A 20,646-nucleotide genomic window follows, 5' to 3' on the forward strand; every position below is an offset into this window, starting at 1 on the left:
GAGTGACAGCCGCCAGTTTTACCGCTCGTGCCTTGTGACTCAGTGCCTGAAGAAATAACCTGTAGTGCCCACCACACAACACGATAACCACTAGTGGTTCAAATAGCCAACTCTGCACAGCGTTGGTTCTTTGCGTGGGTTATTTCTGCCAAATAATCAACGGTTAGTTAAAAATCTCCCGCCACACAACACGATAACTCACAGTGGGTTAAATAACCTACAGTCAACTCTTTAAACCACTGTGGGTTATCATGTTGTCCAAACCTAGTCATAGGGTTTGATCCAGATTTAAGTGCACACAGCTGGGTTGGCAGAATCAATTATCCTCACCCATTCCTATCTACAGCAGTCCCTCCAGTCCCCTGCAAATACTAGATAGGGGGTTGTGGGCTCTTGCTTAATGGGGTGAACTGTGGTGTGTCTTGGGGCATCCTTGAAAATTCTTCAGAGGCATCTTCTGTCGATGGTAGTTTGATCCTTGATCCAACCCTTCTTAAACTACAAAGCTGCTTCTAGATACTTGACCTTACTAACAAATCTTCTCACAGCCCCAGTTCTATGTATTTCCATTCTTTTATTAACTTTGCACATATTTTTAGCTATGGAAGAATGCGCCAGTTGGGTATAAAATTATTGTAGCTTAAAGGGAGTATGATGGAAAGCATGTTAAAGAAGTATTTCAGGAACAGGCTAATACTTTTCATCTCTCACTCTAATGAGAAAAGTCTGTTTGTATTAATTACTTCCTTTCATTTGTCAGTCCAACATTTGTAGCTGTATTAGTCATAATCAGTGCTATAGAAAGTGTGAAATCCGCATTCAGAATAAATGAAAAGCAAACTCAGAAGCTTGTTGTTTTTGCCGGAGTCACTGAAAGCAAATAGGTATCTAGAGTCATGGTATTTATTTATTTAAACATTTGTATCCTTTCCTATAGGACAAGGATCTCAGGGCAGCATACAGATAAACTCTCTGTTGAAACAATAAAGCATTTAAAAAGTAGCTGTATTCTATATTTACTTATCTTGCGAGGTACTTGTGGAATTTTTGTGCGTTTGAGTTAGAAGGCACAGGCAAAAAGAATCATAGAGAAAATAAATTTGTTTTACAGCATAATCTACTGATATGACAAAGGCAGTGAAAGTAAAGATAATTTTTAGACCCTAAAATAGTAAAAAGAAAAAGAAAAAATGGTGTTTCTAATGTCTAGAAAGTGAAATCATAGTTCTTAAATTCATAACACATTAAGAATTTTTATACTCCTAATCCACATCAAGCTATTATTCAAAGTTAATATATTCTAAGAGCCCCTTTAATATTCTTTGCTGATTCTTGAAGGGGAGTCTTGCATAATAGAGGAATATCCTGATACCCACACAGAAATAGCCAATGGGTATTGCTAGAATTTTAACTGTGGTATTCAGTATTTATACTGCTAGGCAGCATGCAATCTCTCTTTGGATATTTGAATGAATAAAGCTAATTTCATGAATATGTTCTAACAGCGCTGCACTAGATTTCACCCTAATTTCTTTTGACTGAATGCTTTTGAAGTACAGCTCCATAGACCTGTTAGAAAGGAGTTTCCAGAAGAAAAGGCACTGAACGGGCTCAGTTGACCTGACGAGCTGCAGCACCCACGGGCTGGTTGCATACTCAAGCACCCACTTGGGGGTTGTCGTATCATGCGAACCCAGCAATCATGGGTTGTGTTAGGATTGTTTATTCAAAATGGCGGTCGCAAGCACCCTGCATGAGCCACAGCCTTACCATGGGTTAAATAACTCACTGTGGGCTGTTGTGTCATGCAAACAGCTTCATAACGATTTACAGACTATTGGGCTAGCTAAAACTCTGTCCATTGGTATATATGGCAGATTTGCTATGGCAGAGTCACTCCAGACAGTTCATTGTTTTCAGTGGTGCCACATGGGGAGGTTGATTGGCAGTAAGGCCCTTCCCCCTTGCTTAGCCCATGCACCAGGGCAATCTCCATGGATAATCATGGACATGCATCTTGGTATGCTCAAGCTACATATTGCTTGAGTCACTGAATTATGGCAATCTTCCCCAACCTGGTGCCCTTCAGAAGTTTTGGAAAACAATTCTGGTAGTAGCTGATAATTAGCTAGAGCTTATGGGAGTTGCAGTCCAAAACATCTGGAGGGCACCAGGTCAGGAATAATGGGATTGTTTTAGTATGCATGTGTTCATATCTCCTGTATGGCTTAATTTGTTCCTGCCTGTAACTAGTCCAGGCTAGCCTTGGGGTTCCAAGGAAAAATGCCAAGAATTATTTTTCATAATATTTGTATTTGTCAGCTACAGATAGATTATGCTCGTTCAGAACTTTGGAGGCTTTGAGAACACCCTAGCTAGCATTTTTAATTTTTCTGGGTCCTGAGCTTCTCAGAATCTATTTATAGAACAAAAAATATTGTGCTGAAATGGGTTGTTTCACTTTTGAGGGATAGACACGTGTGTGTGTGTGGTGTGTGTGTGTGTGTGTAATGGTCTTTATAAGCTACTTTGGTGTTTTGGACTAGGGATGAAAATAAACATATAATGCCATCCAAGAAACAACACTACTTTTCAAGCCTTCTCACTGGTGCAGGGGCAGGTTCAGCATCAGGTTTGAGTGAGACCTGTGCAAGGTCTTCGCACATTTTCTAAAACCTAAGAGAGTGGGGCAATTGTAGTTCTTGGGGGAGCACTTCCATAGTTTGAGAGTGATTCAGAAGAAAGCCTAACAAACAGGCCTCTGAGGACAGCAGTGTCCTCTGGGGAGATCTTAATAACCAGACAGATTCACTGTGAGACAGGTGGACTTTTAGATATCCGGGCCCTAGGACTTTAAAGGTTAAATACAACAACACCTTGAATTGAACCTGAAAAACAATGGTAATCAATGCAGATCTTTCAGTAGGCCTGGATGTCTATTGCAATCTATTGCATTGTAGCCTATTATATAGCTATTTAAATGATTGTAATTATTTCTAAATTTGCATCTATACATATAAATTAGCATATGAAAATTTCATTCAAATCTGTGCATTTCCTCTTTTTTGGTGATGTGTGCCCCCTAAGTCTATACACCCAAAAGTAGAAAGAGCCTTCATTATGCTAAGAGTAATTTTTTCTTCCTCCAATTTTCAGGCTTCCATTTCATTCAGCAGTAGTTGTTCATGACACAAGGGTGGTTAATGACACAAGGGTGGTTAAAACATAGTGACTCGTTAACAAACCACTCAGCATGCGAACCCAGCAATCATGGGTTGTGTTAGGTTGTGTTAGGCTGGCTGGTTTCTCTGATTCCCTAGTCATGGGCCTAATCTACACCTGTCATTTATTCCAGGATAGTATCGAGGTCGTCCCTACCAGGCCACATGACGCACAGCTGATCCCATGGTGATCCAGGGACGACCACTCCATTTCCCCGGGATATTACTGACTGCTTTTTCTCAGTTTTCCCCCTCTCTCAGGACAATCCTGAGGTCCGTGGTTGCTGTGCCCCCACCAAGGTTGTCTCTGTTCCTCGCAAGTAGCAGGGATCAGCGAACAGGCAACCACAGGCGAGCCCAAGGATATCAGGGGTGAGGGGGAGAGCATTTTCAACGCTTCAGTTGGGTCTTGGCGTCTTCCAGCACTGAGTGTGTTTATTTGTTTGTTTTAAAAATCACAGCTTCACGCAGGATCGCAACTTTGCTCTTCCGCAAGTGTCAGGAGTAGTTAAAGAAAAACACCTTCGCCCGTGATGGCTCCCCCTTTAATTCTGGGAGAACTTGCTGATGTGTGGCCCCTGAGGGATGATCACAGAAGCTGGAAACCCCGCTATCATCCCTCCCCACTCCTGAAAGGGCTGTAGGTGTAGATTATTATTATTATTATTATTATTATTATTATTATTTATTTATTTATATAGCACCATCAGTGTACATGGTGCTGTACAGAGTAAAACAGTAAATAGCAAGACCCTGCCACATAGGCTTACAATCTAATAAAATCATAGTAAAACAATAAGGAGGGGAAGAGAATGCAAACAGGTACAGGGTAGGGTAAGCAGGCACAGGGTAGGGTAAAACTAACAGTAGAAAGTAACAAATACAGCGAGGGGGGTTGGCTGGGTGGTTGTAGGGTTGCTGGGTGGTTTGTTATCTACCCCAACAAGCCACCCTCACCATGTTCGGACAACATGAGAAGCTGTGCCTGGTAAGGGTAATTAAGGCCATCAGCCAGCCTCATGTGGGTGGTTAACAAACCAATGAGGCTCATTAACCACCCTTGTGTTGTGTGAACCAGGCCAGAGGTAGAGGCAGTTTTCCCCATCTTGGAGGTAGAAAAGCCAAAGGGGAAAAAAAAAAGATAAAATAGAGACAACGCTTCAGAATGATGCTCAGGGTGGAGAACTTTGTTAAAAGATACAATAAGGCCAATTCATGTCAGTTCATTGATTTCTTCTATCCCACTTATTGTGGGCATTTTGTATCTTTTAATGTATTACTGCAATCCAAACATCATTTTGAGTCTGCCTCTTTTTCCTTCCACCACACAAGAGCTCCACCTTAACAGAAGCATTGCTTTTAATATGGCAGCCTTGGCAGAAAGGTAATTACATATTATGAAGCCGTGTGTGGAGTAGAATAGATTATAGAGTTAATTAATCAGACCCTACACCTGACGTGCCCTGACCATAAATTATCTTAATTATATACCAGAGAATGATCTTGGGAATCACTTTAGATAAATTTCCCTGCTGATATTTTACACGTCTGTTTTGTTTAAGAGACTCACAAGTGAACGTTTACCATTCTCAGCATATTAGCATGCACCGCTTGGTTTTTCTCTTGGGCCTTTCACTGTTTAGGACACCTAAAAACTGCAAAAGAGAATCTCAACTTTCATTTTGAAGGGAAAAAATAAAATACTTGAATGTTTTGTCTAGGAAAAAAAAGTTGATTCCCACAGAACTTCCCTGACAGCTTGTCCTCTGAGTGTTTCTTTTAAAGGCCATTGGTTACTTGCACTTACCACACAGCCACCAAGGACTATGCTCATCGGAAATGATCGCTTGATATGGTATGGCTGGCTCTCTTTTCCTGCCTTAGAATTTTTAGAGCTGACAACCTCTTGAGCCGTCTGAAAAATCTCATCCTAAATGCCACTGAAAGTAAGAAAAGGCACAATTATATTTCATTGACAACAGAAAACACTTTCTGGCAGAAAAGGGTGGGCAAGAGACCCCTAAAATCCCTTTGTAATGAGGTGTGAGCACATGATGTGGATCAAGTGACTAAGAGATTTATCAGCCAAGGAATTTTTTGCTCTTCATGTTCAGTCAGTTCAAACCTTAAATACTGAAAACAACTCTCTTTACTTAGGCCATAGCTAGATGGGGCAAAATCCCGGGGCAATCCCCGAGATCGTCCCTGTGTGTCCACATGATGCACAAGGGATCCCAGGATCAGGGAGGGATGATCCTTCCCTTGCCCCAGGATTTTGCCCTATCCTTTAGGCTCAGTTTTTCCGTGGTCCTGGGCTGAGCCTGAGACCGCAGAACATGTGGCTGGGTGCCACAGTTTGTCCCAGCTCCTCATGATTCTTCGCAAGGAGCCAGGAACCATGCACGGGGTGCAGAGCTCCTCGGGAGCTTTGCGCCCATCGGGGGTGGGGGAGTGGGGAAAATAATTATTTTTAAGAAATTCACTTTCCTTTTGCGCACGAGCATACGTGCGCTGGTGTCCCTTTAACCAATAAATAAATAAATGGCAGGTGCAACGCCTCTCCGTCTGAGGTCGTCATGCATTACGTGTGAACTGAAGGGGAGATCTCGTGATGAAAAAATCACAAGATCTTCACTCCTCCATCCCACTAGACCCCTAGGTCTAGCTAAGGCCTTAGAAAATCCCATGGTAAAAATAAGTATTGTGATGATCTGATTCACCCAGCACATTTACTGAGTTGCATTTTCATGTGATGCCTTCAGCAGTGGTGGAAGGTTGCTCTAGCAAGGTGACCTGGCGTGGCAGGTTGATAGAGGGAATCTGCCTCACATCACATTGAGGTTCTGGTACATCACCTTTTGAAATGTTCCTTGTTCAGTGGCATTAGAGCTAGTTTTATAGCTGGTATCCTAGGATCTCATGAGTTTGCATCAAATGTAGAAACAACCTGTTATCTGCTACCAGACCCAGATACAGCAACTGCTTATCAATGTTCGCATTGTCAGCAAAGAAAATCAGATCAAATTTTGTTGGTATGATGGGGGAATTTGAAGCCAAGGTCCACATTTACTGTAAACAGTTTCCTCTCTGTTTTCCTCCTTCCAAGTTTTTTTTTTTTTTGCATTTTTGAAGGTGATGGTGCTTTTATCATAGCCTTTGTTTTGTAGAATAAAATGTGTATGGGGAGAGACAGCAAAGAGTTATAAACTACCCAGAGAGTTCCTGCTATAGAGAGGAGTAGAAAAAGAAAAGAAAGAAGAGGAGTGGTTTCTGTTGGACAGAATCTGCTCCTCTTCTTTGAGTCTTCCCATACTCAGCAAAGGAATTTTCTTTCAATCAGTAGAATGTGCCTGTTTTCAACTGACAGTTTTAAACAAACTAATATAATACTATGCTTGGGGTGGACCAACCCCCAACTGTAGTTGGCACAGGGAACTTACATATATCAGTTCTACAGTGTCCATATGCAAATCCTACATCATCACTGGTGTAGTTTATCTACAGTTGAAGACAAGGGATGGTACCCAACTCTGCCAAATGAAGGTATCTATTAATAGAACAGAGACAGGGGCAATTTGGGGCATTTCCCTCTCTTCCCTGTACCCCCCCAATCTGTTTCAGACAGCTGAGTAGGGTGACCATATGAAAAGGAGGACGGGGCTCCTGTATCTTTAACAGTTGCATAGAAAAGGGAATTTCTGCAGGTGTCATTTGTATATATGGAGAACCTGGTGAAATTCCCTCTTCATCACAACAGTTAAAACTATACAGCTATACTGTATAGCTATACTATATAGCTATACTGTAGCTATACTGTGACCAGATTTAAAAGAGGGCAGGGCACCTGCAGCTTTAACTGTTGTGATGAAGAGGAAATTTCACCAGGTGCTGCATACATACAAATGACACCTGCTGAAATTCCCTTTTCAATACAACTGTTAAAGATACAGGAGCCCTGTCCTCCTTTTCATATGGTCACCCTAGGGTTGAGGGACCCTCCAGCACAGATTGGGTGGTCAAAGGGAGTTGCATGGGATATGGGAATTTGCCCCCCACTCCACCACCATTGATGCATGCCTTCTGTCCGCAGGGGGACACTTGTTGGATACTACGCAAGGCAACATTATGCTGTTGCTGTTTTATTACTAGACTGCAATCCTATTCTCACTTACCTGGGAAAAAAGTCAAATTGAACTCCTACGTCTGAGTAAGAATATATACTTGCACTGTGAGCAGTATTAGTTTTATCAGTAGTAGTAGTTTTGATGAGTGGTGGTTCTAATTATTATTATTATCATCATCATCATCATCATCATCTGTTTTCTCTCTCATGGTGTTTTTTCTAGATGGACATTATGGGCTTTGCCAAGTCATTTACTGACTCAGAAACGTTCTATTGAACATGTTCTGAGTTATTACTGCTTTCTGGATGTTGGTGTGGATGTATTTTGGTAGGGCCAGTTTCTGAAGGTTTTCTGTTTAGTTTTTTGATGTGGTGGTGGTGGTGATTGAGTTGTATCCTGCCTTTCTGTTGTAAACACTTTTCAAAATGGCTAACAAGTGCCAATTTAAATAATAAAAGCAACAATAAATACAAATAAACACACCAAACAGCCGCACAGCTAATAAAACAGCACCACTTGTTAATATTAACAGCTTGGGAAGCAGACTGGACTTAGCCAGGCATCTAAAAACAGTCATGTTGCTGCCAGATGTACGTCCCTGGGGAGAGAATTCCATTGCTAGGCTATTACCATAGGGGAAAAAACTCTTTCCTCAGCAGCCACTTATCTCGCTTCTGGAGGGGCAGAAGCAGAAAGACCTCAGAAGGATATTGTAGGGCCCAATCCTATGCGTATTTAGACAGAAAAAAAGTCCTACAATTCCCAGCATGCCCCAGCCACCCATGTGGGTTGGGGATGCTGAGAGATGTAGGACTTCTTTCTTTCTAAACATGCATAGGATTGGGCCCTTAATCATAGAAGGATATAAGGGAGGAGGAGGCCTTTCGAGAAAAGCTTAAAGCTGTAACGTAAACAGCATGGCCATAGTTCCATTGGAGTCAACTCATAGTAAATACAAGTTGTTGATGTCAAAGAGCTGTCAGATCCTGATGTCTCCTCTGAGTTTATGAGTTCTTTTACATGTGTTCTTTTATTGTTTATTCCCAAACTTCAACAGAATTATAAATGCTTTACGCATGTGGTGGCAGGGTGGGGGGGGGATCGTAGCTTAATACCAATGGATGACCTACATGCACCTGCAGTGCAGCTACCATCCATGGACTGAAGATGTACCTAAGTGTCAGCTGACCTACTCATCTATATTCTTCTAAAAATTAAAAGGAGATGCATAGTCCTAGACTATGCCAAGCAGGATATTGCCCTATGAAAGCGGTATATAAAAGGCAGGAGCCCCATCAAGCAGGATATAGCTGTATGAAAGCGGTATATGGTCTGTGTCAATTGGCCCCCACAGTGGTCAGTGCACTTCAGTACCACTATAAAGCAGTCGTGTGGCTCCTGCCTTTTATATACCGCTTTCATACCACTTTCATAGGGCAATATCCTGCTTGGTGTAGATTAGGCCTGAGTAACCATCCATACAGATGTTTTCAAGAGGGATGGGAAGCAGTCAGAAGCACATGGGATAGGCAAACCACCTGTTCCTCTATGTTCTCCCCCACCCTCAGAAAAGGTACAGATTTGGAGCTTTTGCATTAGCTAGCTGTTGGCACCAAGGGAGAAGGGGGCAAAGAGCCAATCTAAGAGTCTTTCTTCTTACACAGCTTGTTGCATCTTCCCAGTAGCTATTCCCATAGTGTTTCCCTTGCTGTTTCACACAACTTTGGTAGTTTTTCAACACACACACACACACACATATATATATCAGCCAGTCTGAATCCTGCTGAGCCACAAAGCAGTTGCCCATGGAAAATAAATCATATTTTACAGCCAGTCACAGCTAAAATAACTAGTTTCATCTGCAACCAACAGGGATCTGCAGGTTGTTGAAAATTCCTCTCTTCAGCTCCACAAGACATTACTTAATCACTCCACTCCACGCAGGGCTTGTTCTCTAGCGGATAAGTATCAGCACTGCTAAACTGTTTCTTAATTCATAGGCTGTTTGGCTATATAGAAAATAAAGTTGTGTTTCCATTTGATTATATTCCCAGCAGTTGTGGGTGTTTGTTTTTTAAAAAATAAAAGCTTATTTCCATCATCTTGAGAATCCACAATAGCAACTACTTGTAGCCTTCCACTGGGCATGAGATAAAAACTAGGCTGCCGCATGCCACCTTTGGAGTAAATGAGAGTACTTTCACTGGAGAGTTTATATGAAGGTTCATATTGTCATTTAAATTAATTGTTTAAATGCAGTGAAAGTCTGCTTTGTGGGCTGTGATATGTAATACTTGTACCTGATAAAATAGTTCCAATTCTGTAGCCAAATGTACATTGTCTTTTGAATCTGGACGATGCCAAGAAATGCATTTTTCTTTATACTGAAAATCTAACAGGTTAATCTCCTTTACTGTCTCAAGGCTCATTTACCAAAAAAAAAAACCACCTGTGAGCTTTAGTCAGCCATTCTGAGCAGCTGAGCATTGAGCCAATAGTATGTCCAGCATGGACAGATGATCTGCATCGTGCATCTGAGCGATACATCGCCAGTATTAAAAAATACCATAAAAGCCAGGGGACTGTCTGTGTTATGGCATAGACATAGGGGAAAGGTCATATGTGGTGCGGTCCTGAAAAACTAGAATATCGTAAATCTGACTCTGGGATTTCGAAGCCTCTTTCTGACGCAGCTTAGAAGAGCATAAAGCAGCCTGTTTCATATCAACACATAATGGGTTGGATCCAGTATTGTGCTACCACAAGCATAGAGAATGAGACTTCTATGTTTCTTTTCCCTGCCCTCCAAATCTCCCAATCCTCTGGAGCAAAATTTGGACAGCTGGCATAGGGTTTGCTGGGGAAGGAGAGAATGTGGACGTCCCATTCCACAAGCGGTAGCTTCTGCTTGCGGCTGCACAATACTGGATGCAACCCCATGAGTTAGTTACCTGTGAGAATGCACATTTATTTATTTATTTATTTATTTATTTATTTATTTACAGTATTTATGAACTGCTCCCAATCTAAAAGATTTCAGAGAGGTGAACAACAAATAGAATAAAAGAATAAAAAACACCATATTAAAATACAATTTTTAAAAGAACAAAGTAATAATAGTGATAAACCCCCAGTACTAGTAAAACCAGAGCTGGTCATTCACAGAAAGCTTCCTGGAACAGCAAGGTTACTAATGCCTGTACCACCATGGACAAGCTATCCCTGTCCAGGAGACGCCATACCTGGCGAAGCAGGCGAAGCTGGTAAAAGGTACTCCCAGCTGCCATGGCCACTTGGGCCTCCAGAGACAATGATTGATCTAGGAGTACCCCCAAACTATGAACCTGATCTTTCAGAGGAAGTGCAACCCCATCCAGAATAGGTAATGAGCCTATTTCCCAGACTCGGGAACCACTCACCCACAGGGCTTCCATCTTGCCAGGATTCAGCTTCAGTTTATTGACCCTCATACAGCCTATAACTGACTATGGGCACTGATCTAGGACTTGCACAGCCACTCCTGATTCAGATGTCATAGGGAGATAGTGCTGTAGGTCATCAGTGTACACATCCATATAAGCAGTCCAGAAACAGTATTGTGGCAAACATTGTCCCTATTTAGTAACCCTCATGCAAGTTAACCTGATAGTGTAATCCTATGCATGCCTACTCAGAAGTAAGTTTCACTGGGTTGTTTGTGACCATGCAGGATTGAGCAAGTGTGCTGGTTCCCATGTGCTCATCATCTCCACTTTTCTAAATGATCTAGGAATGCCCCATTCCTGGCTTGTTATTGCTCTATCCAAACCCAGAAACTCTGGGTTGTTTAGGGGTTAAACAACTCAAAGTTAACCCATGGTTTGTAGCTGGGTTAATTCAGGGATGTTTAACTCCTAAATAACCCAGAGTTTCTGGCTTCAGATGTAACTATACAATTTAGGAATAGAGCACAACTGGGTTGTTTAGGAAAGTAGAAGTGACAAGTGCACAGGAGGCAGTGTGCTCCCTCACTGCCATGTAGGCTCAGCTAACTATAGGTTAAACAATCCATAGTTAGCTGTTAAATGTAAATTGGTTCTGTGTGAGCCACAGGAAACTGACGCAAGCAGAAATAATAAAATAAAATGGCCTACAAAGAGGGCAGTAGTATTTAATATTAGTATATTGTAGTCTTTAATTTTTTGTGTAAGCTGTCCAGAGAACATATGTTATTGGGTGTCTTATACAAAAACAGTAAATGAATACATTCCAGTATTAAAGCTGTCAATGGGATTTTAATTCTCTATACTGAAGAGGACAGTGCCTATGGTTCATGTAGGTTTGCAATGCTATTTGAAAGTACTGCTGAGTGATTCAGTCCTGCTTACTTCTGGGTAGACATATTATAGAAGCTCAGTTCTGCTTACTTCTAAGTAGGCTTAAAATGGTAATCGTTGCATTTGGTCTTGCCCACTCATTTGCATTTGGTTTTTGGCCTCACCCATGGATAGAATGTGGTCCCCAAGACCTTTCCCATTTTGGAGTTTGGCTCTCAGACTGAAAAGGGTTCCCCAACTTTGATATAAAATCTGTCTCATACAATTGGCCAAACTGAGCTTATCTTGGACTAGTGATTTTCAAGTGAGTGCCAGAATATTTTTGACATTTGGGAGGGTGTGTGTGTGTGTGTGTATGTGTGTGTGTGCATGTGTGTGGATCTATAATGTACTGTTTCATTAATTATTATTTGACATTGTTTTCCATTCATTTGAGTTTTAAGCCAGCTTGTATACTTCGCTTTTCACAAATTCACGTTGAACTATGTTGTATTTTCAGTTGATTTCATAGGTGGACTTGACACATACTCCTACCAACAATCCCCCCAGGAACATATTGAGTTAAAACCCATAAAGCTTGTAAGTAGGGGTTTGGTCAAAGGGACAACATTAATCCTTCTAACTGCACTGAAAATTAATCTGCTGCTCAAATAGATTTGGCATGAGAATACTAATGATTTCATTACCACTTACCCCTCGAGTTGCGAAAACCATTTAAAATATGCTGGCATGGTCACTTTGTATTATGTGACTAATATCCAATCTACCAATGACCAATGAATGTTCTGTGGTTTATTGTAGTGGAATATTTTCTCTTATTTTCTGTAAGGATATCCCCAGACAGGTTAACTTCATGCATCAGCTGTTTCAGTGCTTCCAGTTCAAATATGACAGATTCTACAGTCCATGTAGGGAGCTTCCAAGTTGTGTGTGCGTGTGGGAGTCCCATAGGAAGGCATGGGTCTTATGCCTTTCCCTAGGACAAGGTGAACAACTTGTGAACCTTCAGTTGCTTTGGCCTACAGCTCCCATTATCCCTTGACATTGATTATACTGGCTAGAACTGATGGGAGTTGTAGGGCCACAAGTTGCCTCCCCGACCAACTGCCCTAGGACATATCCCACATTCCTGATTATAAGTTCATCTGGGCACTGAACCAGATGCTGTTCCCTGTGGGTAACGTATTACGGCTTTGCAGAAGAAATGGACAGATCATGTCATAAGCCTCGAAAGGAAAAGCCAAAACACACATTCCAGGCACATTCCAGAATTATTTTTGCTTTGCACAGCTTTTGTTACAGTTGTGTTTTGGAGCAATAATATCGTACTGAATCTTTTTTTAAACACACACACACATAAGCACAGGTTCACCTGTAGCTATCAACAATATATTGAAAATTGTGGTGCAGTCAGTTTTAAAGGTGACCAAACAATTGATCTAGCTCTTTAGAGAGAGTTTTAGAAGAGGGTTCAACTTCACTGTAACATAGAATTAAAAACAGAAATATAGGCTGTATAGATCTTTCAGCACATCTTTCCCCATTGTGTGTACACATGGTTACTGATCAGGATCATATGCAGATTAGCTGGTGAGATGTTAGAAGAGCGACCTTAGCTCTGTGGTGGAGCAGCTGCTTGCAGGTAAAAGATCACAGGTCCTATTACTAGCACCTCCGGTTTTGAAAGGATCAAACACAGATGATACAAAAGACCCCTGCCTGTGCCCCTGGAGAACCAAAGCTCGTCAGAGTAGACAGGACTGGGCTAAATGGACAAATTATCTGACCTGGTTTGAGGCTGCCTGCTATGTTCCTATTGCTGCTGGTTATCCCTGGGGGTGTGGGGGAGAGAGTGAGAGAAGGGGCTGGGGGAGAAACAGAATACAAAAAAAGATTTTCTGACCTTGTGTGCCTGTGCAGTCACAGAGTGCAAATAGGCTCTAAAGAATGAAGAATTTCAATGATCAAGGTGAATTTCCATTAAAAGCCAAGCTGCAGAAAACAATTTGGGTAGTCAGTGAACTGTGCTATCCACCAGTTTCTAGATGCTTATCTTTCTGCTGTGTGGCAGCCTGCCCACTTGGCTTCACAATAAGATAATTGGTATCAGTATCTGTTGCAAATGGGCCAGGAAAGCTGCTATGTTCAGAACTAATGGGGCTTTCACTATCCAAATTGTGAAAAACTCAGCTCTCTTTAAGCTGAAAGCTGGAGGTGAAAGAGAAATGTATTTGCTAACTTTCATTAAGGCCCGAAAGCACTGATGGGCCTTTTGATTTTTCAGCACTCTTGCTACTGAGTTACTCATTTAGGTTTTCTAGCACTCCCTGTCCCCTAAGTCTTGGGGCAGATAGCAATCCATTTAGAACAAATAAAGTATTCAGTTAAAAATGAATAAAAGTTACGTAATGTACAAGCTTAAGCATAAGGTTAAAACTTAAAGCCTTTACCGCGGCCCCCATAGAATATCATATACTCATTTGTGTCCCTTAGGCAGGGGGCATACCAAGTTGCAGCCGTACACAGCTAATTGTTTATGAATCAACTGTTGCTGAAGGCTGTGTTAGCACAGGCTTGCCTTAAGAGACGAGGCTCCATCATGTCTACCATGCTGCCTGCAACAGTCACCACCACATATCTCTGGAAACCTCACACACAGGGCATGATGGCAGTGATGCTATGGTTTGTCCCCACCCAGCACCCCGCAATCATGATGGCATGATTAAGTGGAAGAGTGATTTACTTTGCAGGGGGAACTCTGGGCAGAGAGAAATGCCCCCCAAATCCACAGGCAGGGTGGCCATGTGTCCTCTTTTACCAAGGACAGCCCTCTATTTAAAAGACTGACGGAGGAATGTCCTCCATTTGAAGGTGTCCCCTATTAGAAGGGCTGCCTTGTCCAATTCCAGTTTAAAGAGAAAGAATGTATGAACTTATTCCCATCCACTGTTAGCACCTGAACTTCAAACCCAACAGGCAGGTGCACAGGCCTTCCCTGCTATGGTGAAAAGTGTAGCCTGACTTTGCCAGGACACATTCTGTAACCAAAGGAATAGGCATTGCACATAGGATCCATTAGATTCTCTCTGCAACTTAGAATCCCTGTGAAAACATTGAAATACTGGCAGCGTTCTAGCTTCAGAATAAAATTGTGCATGCGTCAGGCAACTTTGCCAAAATTATTTCTTTCTCTCTCTCTCTCTCTTGTGTGTGTGTGTGGTGGGGGGATTCCTGTGGCCAGTTCTTTCTCTGAATTTAATTAGACAAATAAATAGCCTGTGCTGGCTCCAGGCTTGCGTGGGGGTGAGGGTGTTGCCTTCACCAAGATGCATTCAGTCGGCCTCTCTCTGTTGCCTACAGTTGCTATCACTGCCAGTGGTGCTGTTGGGTAACTTTAAACTTTGGACTCCATGATCTTACACATACACACCCTTTAGTTGACCATGTGTATTATTTCACTTACTTCAAATGCCTGCTGCATTTGGGAGTCCTCCTGCTCATTCTGCTCAATGGGCCCAAAGTCCCATCCTGAATGCACCTCTGATCACTGCTGTCCATTCACTTGCCCTATCCTTCTGGGCCCAATCTGCTCAGATGGAGGGAATCCGTCAAGCTGAGACCGCTGGTCCTTCTTGTCACTCAAAAAGGACAGGTCAGCAGGCAGCAACATCAAGGTGGAGCAGCAGGGCCAGGGAGCTTTTGGGATGAGTAGCGGGTCCCTGCAGAGAATGGGCTTCAGCAAATGCCATTGCTTTTGAGCTGCTGCAGCAAGACCTATCACAACAACTGTCTCTAAGAAGCCCCATGTGGTTTCTGTATGAGATCCCTGTCAAGCCATGAGCCTTCTGACAGTCCCACACACTTCCACAGGCAAACACCTTCCAAAAGTTTTAACGGGACCATAGACTTACAGACTTGTATGGCACCACACAGGATTTCAGAGAAGTGGGTACCATGCCTCACCCCCATGGGCCCAGAAATGCATATGATGTCCATACTGAACTTATTTATTTATTTATTTATTTATTTATTACATTTATATACCACCCCACAGCTGAAGCTCTCTGGACGGTTTACGGCAGTTATTCTGGGGTCCATTAAAAACAAACTTAACATTGTTAAATGCTGTTAAAATGCTGTTAAAAAATGTTAAAATGCCTGGGACAAGAGAAAAGTCTTGACCTGGCACCAAAAGATAACGATGTTGGCACCAGGCGAGCCTCATCGGGGAGATCATTTGCAACCTCAAAAAACCCACCATGGACAGCAGTTCAACGTGACCTCCTCAGGGTAGTTGTTCTTTGTGCACTGACCCTAACTTCGTCTTTCAGCCTGCCGTTAGGTGTCAGGTACATGCACGTCAGATTACACAGTAGAAGTCAAGGTTGAGTTGTTTGGAAGGGATTTGAATGGAAGCTGCTTGAGGGTTTTGAATCAGATGGGCCAGAGGCCTCTGTTTTCCTGTATTGAACTATGTTTAATCTCTTTTCAATGTTTATTTTCTTAATACCACCACTTTTTACACCTGCAGTGCTTTCCTCCTGTGTGAAAGAGCATTCTTTCCTTAGAAAACAACCGTTGAAATCAGTATGATTGACTGTAGGATAATTTATATTTATTATTTATTTACTGTCTTTTTGTACAAACCAATAACCGAAGCACTCTCGGCAGTTCACAAAGTAAAGGTTAAATGCATAAGATGCATAAGAGCCAGTGTGGTGTAGTGGCTAAGGTGTTGGACTGGGAGTCAGAAGATCCGGGTTCTAATCCCCACTCGGCCATGCAAACCCACTGGGTGACTTTGGGCCAGTCACAGACTCTCAGCCCAACCTACCTCACAGGGTTGTTGTTGTGAGGATAACATGGAGAGGAGGAGGATTATGTACGCCGCTTTGGGTTCCTTGGAGGAAAAAAGGTGGGATATAAATAAATAAATATAAATAAGATACATTAATATAATGGGTAGTCTAATGGAGTCCCAGCACTAGCTCCTATGATGGACTTACCATGAACCAATACTTGTGCAAAGTAACTAGTACAATAGGGAAAAGTGGGGATCTGCTGCCGAAATTTGGCCCCACTGCTTTTTCCGGTTGTGCTAGCTCAGTAAATGGCCACCTTTCCCACGTTGTGCTAATTACGTTGCGCAAGCGTTTACTTACACTAGTGGAGCTTCAGTAGTGCTGAACGCCATTGGATACAGCCCAATACAGCAATGTACAACATACAATAAAACAGATTAAACAGGACAGTAAATTTAAGACTGGAATCTATTTTTTTTATTGAATTAATGATTGTATTCATTTTATTGACTCAATGAGTAGAACGTTATTATGCAGAATATTTTAAAATTACAGCTCCACAGGAAGAGTTTAAAACAATGGTACCACTGAGAAATCCTAGGGCTGCAAGCCTATTGATTGATTAGAAACATTTTGACCAACTAAAAAGATGGGCAGCAGGCCCTTTAAATAGGCATGACATCTGTGGAAGAAAAATGTGTGCGTGGGGGGGGGGGGTACCTCTTTTGCGATCTAAAAATGGAGGCAGTGTGTGTGTGTACTTTAGAACTCTTGTTTTTCCAATATAATAATACTACATTTTTAATTCAAATATTCAAAACACTTAATATGCATTATCTAGTTGTAACCCTTACAATAACCCTGTAAGGGAAGTAATTATTATCCCCATTTTGCAGATAGGGGGCTGAGAGAGAGAGAGGCTTATCTAAGAACACCTAGTGAATTATGACAAACCAGAGACTTCTTCATTCAATCAATGAATTAATCAATCCATACACTAAAACATGTACAATTAATTAAGATTTCTATAATTGGGTGAGAGCTCTACCTTTGACTAACATTGTTTTCAGCTCAGCAAAATGATTAAAGCTCAAATTTGAAAAGGCACTAAAAGCAGCGATTTGAAGTTCTAAACTATGAGGAAGAAGGGGGCATACATACTGAGCTCTTTTTCCTGAATGTTTTAATACATCTCTTTAATCTTAAGGAAATAAATATATATGATTGTGTGTTTATACCCTATCATCAGAAAAATCCTTTCAAAATGGCATAAAAAGCATTCTATCTCTCTGTCTCATTCTCTCTCACTCTTTTTCTCTGTTACACAACACGCACACGCACACACACACACACACACACTCCAATAGGCAGATTTAGTTATTTTATTTATTAGATTCATATCTCACTTGGTCCATAAAAAGCAGTGGACAACATTCAAAAATTGAGTAAACCACAAAAAATATTTAAATACAGCAACAACATTAATTTCAACAAAACCCACTCAATACATTTGAAATAAAAATACAAACAGAATCTAGAAAATCACCAATGGTAAAAGAACATCAAAGATAACCAAGCATTTGTCTGAATAAAATATTTTGCAGTGTTTGCTAACCCACAAACAACATAGAAAGTAGAAAAGGAGAGCCAGTGTAGTGTAGTGGCTAGAGTGTTGGACTAAGAGTTGGGAGATCCGGGTTCTAATCCCCACTCAGCCATAGCAGCTCACTGGGTGACTCCAGGCCAATTACAGACTCTCAGCCCAACCTACCTCACAGGGTTGTTGTTGTGTGGATAAAATGGAGGCCAGATCTACACCTTGTGTTAAATCATTAAAAATGTGGAATATCTTATTACACAGAGGCCTTAGCTAGACCAGGCTTTATCACGGGGTGAACCCTGGGATCGTCCCTGTGCATCCACATGATGCACAGGGAATCCTGGGATCAGGGAGGGATCATCCCTCCCTTGCCCCGGGATAGAGCTCTCCCTTTTGGGGCCACTTTTTCTGCAGTCCTGGGCTGAGCCCAAGATCGCAGAACGTGTGGCCCTTTGCCGCGGAGCTGGGAGCTGCGCATGGGGCGTAGTGCTATTCAGGAGCGCTGTGTCCATGGTTAGGGTGGGGGAGCAGGGAAAGTAGTTAAAAATAGCTCCGGCTATTGGGCGGTATAGAAATGTAATAAATAAATAAATAAATAAAACTTACCTTTAGTGCATGAGCATTTGTGCGCTCAATCCTCTTTAAAAATAAAAAAATGGTGGGCGTGATGCCTCTCTTCCTGAGGTCGTCGCGGCTCACATGTAAACGGAGGAGGAATCTCACATTAATCACAACGCGAGATCTTCCCTCCTCCATCGTGGACTATAAGGTAAGTCTAGCTAAGGTCTACGAAAGCAGTGTATGGAATTTGGATTGCTCCCCAATAGTTATCAGTGCACTTCAATACCACTAGAAAGCAGTAAGGTAGATCTAGCCTGAGAGGAGGAGGATTATGTACGTTGCCTTGAGTTCCTTGGAGGAAAAAAGGTGGGATATAAATGCAATAAATAAATAAATAAATAAATAAATAAATAAATAAATAAATAAATAAATAAATATAATAGTTTCTTTTCCATCCTCCCCTCAGTAAAACATTTATTCTCATTTCAGGTCGAAATAAGTGATGAACACTGATGAAGCATTCCTGTTTTAACAGTATTTTGCTGAGGAATCCAATTTTTCGAAGAAGGCACCAGTTCTGCGACACCCGTGTCATAGAAGAGACACATCATGCATTGAACCTGGACTGTGGATTACTCTGCCAACATGTGATTGAAGAATTCAGTCACAGCCTCAAATTTCTTCTTATTGTTGTTAGGTGGATCCTTGTTAGATGATACTGAATTTTCTTTTAATTATTCATTTTATGGACACTTGTAAATTGTAACCTTTTCTTCTTTTTATAGGTTTTTTTAAGAAAATCAAATATCTAGTATTTAAGGCATGAAATGATTGAATGTGTGAAAAAAAGTCTTCTTTTTCCAGAAATTTAACCAGTATTTTTGGACTAATACAATCATATTGTACCTGCATGTGCTAGTGATAATTTGATGTGTGTATGCGTGCGCGCACACACACACACTTCCCAAAAAGCATCAGGTTGAGGGGAGGAGGGGTGATAAAACTAGAAGACAGTGACCTGGTTCGCAAGTCACAGCAGCCCAACATGGCTTAACTTACCTGTGGGGCTGTTCTGCCAGGCCCCTGCAGACCCCCAGCTAGCCATGGCTTGTTGTGTTGGATGAACCCAGGCAGCAGGAGTTGTTTGAGCATTAGACAAACCTCAAATAGAATCATAGAATAGTAGAGTTGGAAGGGGCCTATAAGGCCATCGAGTCCAACCCCTTGCTCAGTGCAGGAATCCACCTTAAAGCACCCTGACAGATGGCTGTCTAGCTGCCTCTTGAATGCCTCTAGTGTGGGAGAGCCCATGGACTCCCTAGGTAATTGGTTCCATTGTCATACTGCTCTAACAGGCAGGAAGTTTTTCCTGATGTCTAGCCGGAATCTGGCTTCCTATAACTTGAGCCCATTAGTCCGTGTGCTGCACTCTGGGAGGATCGAGAAGAGATCCTGTTCCTCCACTGTGTGACAACCCTTCAAGTATTTGAAGAGTGCTATCATGTCTCCCCTCAGTCTTCTCTTCTCCCGGCTAAACATGCCCAGTTCTTTCAGTCTCTCCTCAAAGGGCTTTGTTTCCAGACCCCTGGATCAATATCATTGCCCTCCTCTGAGCGTGCTCCAGCTTGTCTGCATCCTTCTTGACGTGTGGATCCCAGAACTAGACGCAATACTCTAGATGAGGCCTAACCAGGGCTGAATAGAAAGGAACCAGTACCTCCCGTGATTTGGAAGCTATACTTCTATTAATGCAGCCCAAAATAGCATTTGCTTTTTTTTTTGCAGCTACATCGCACGTATCTCTAAAACAAGCCAGTTGTTGTTATCTAAATGTTCTAAGGGTCCAAGTCTGTGTATGTTTACTCATATGTAAGCCCCACTGAGTTCAATGGAGCTTTCTCCCAAGTAAGTATGCATAAGAATTGCAACCTAATTCACATATGGCTTCTTCTCCCTATTTGCCCTTCTCTTTCCCATATGCATTAAATGTAGCTGACAGTCTCTGGCAGAGAACTGAACTGA

General features: G+C 41.9%; 1 protein-coding gene across 1 annotated transcript in view; it reads left to right on the forward strand.

Annotated features, from left to right (window-relative positions):
• The window catches only part of NKAIN3 (sodium/potassium transporting ATPase interacting 3), a 271,282-nt gene extending 251,913 nt beyond the window's left edge, over positions 1–19,369 (forward strand). The window contains exons 6-7 of the mRNA XM_063130783.1: positions 12,161–12,240; positions 19,114–19,369. Coding sequence (XP_062986853.1) covers positions 12,161–12,240; positions 19,114–19,137 — 104 coding nt within the window. The 3' untranslated portion in view covers positions 19,138–19,369. The remainder of the gene's footprint in view (positions 1–12,160; positions 12,241–19,113) is intronic.
• The last annotated feature ends 1,277 nt before the right edge of the window (positions 19,370–20,646 follow it).

The sequence above is a fragment of the Elgaria multicarinata genome, chromosome 7 (genome assembly GCF_023053635.1).
Source record: "Elgaria multicarinata webbii isolate HBS135686 ecotype San Diego chromosome 7, rElgMul1.1.pri, whole genome shotgun sequence".
Classification (NCBI taxonomy): domain Eukaryota; kingdom Metazoa; phylum Chordata; class Lepidosauria; order Squamata; family Anguidae; genus Elgaria; species Elgaria multicarinata.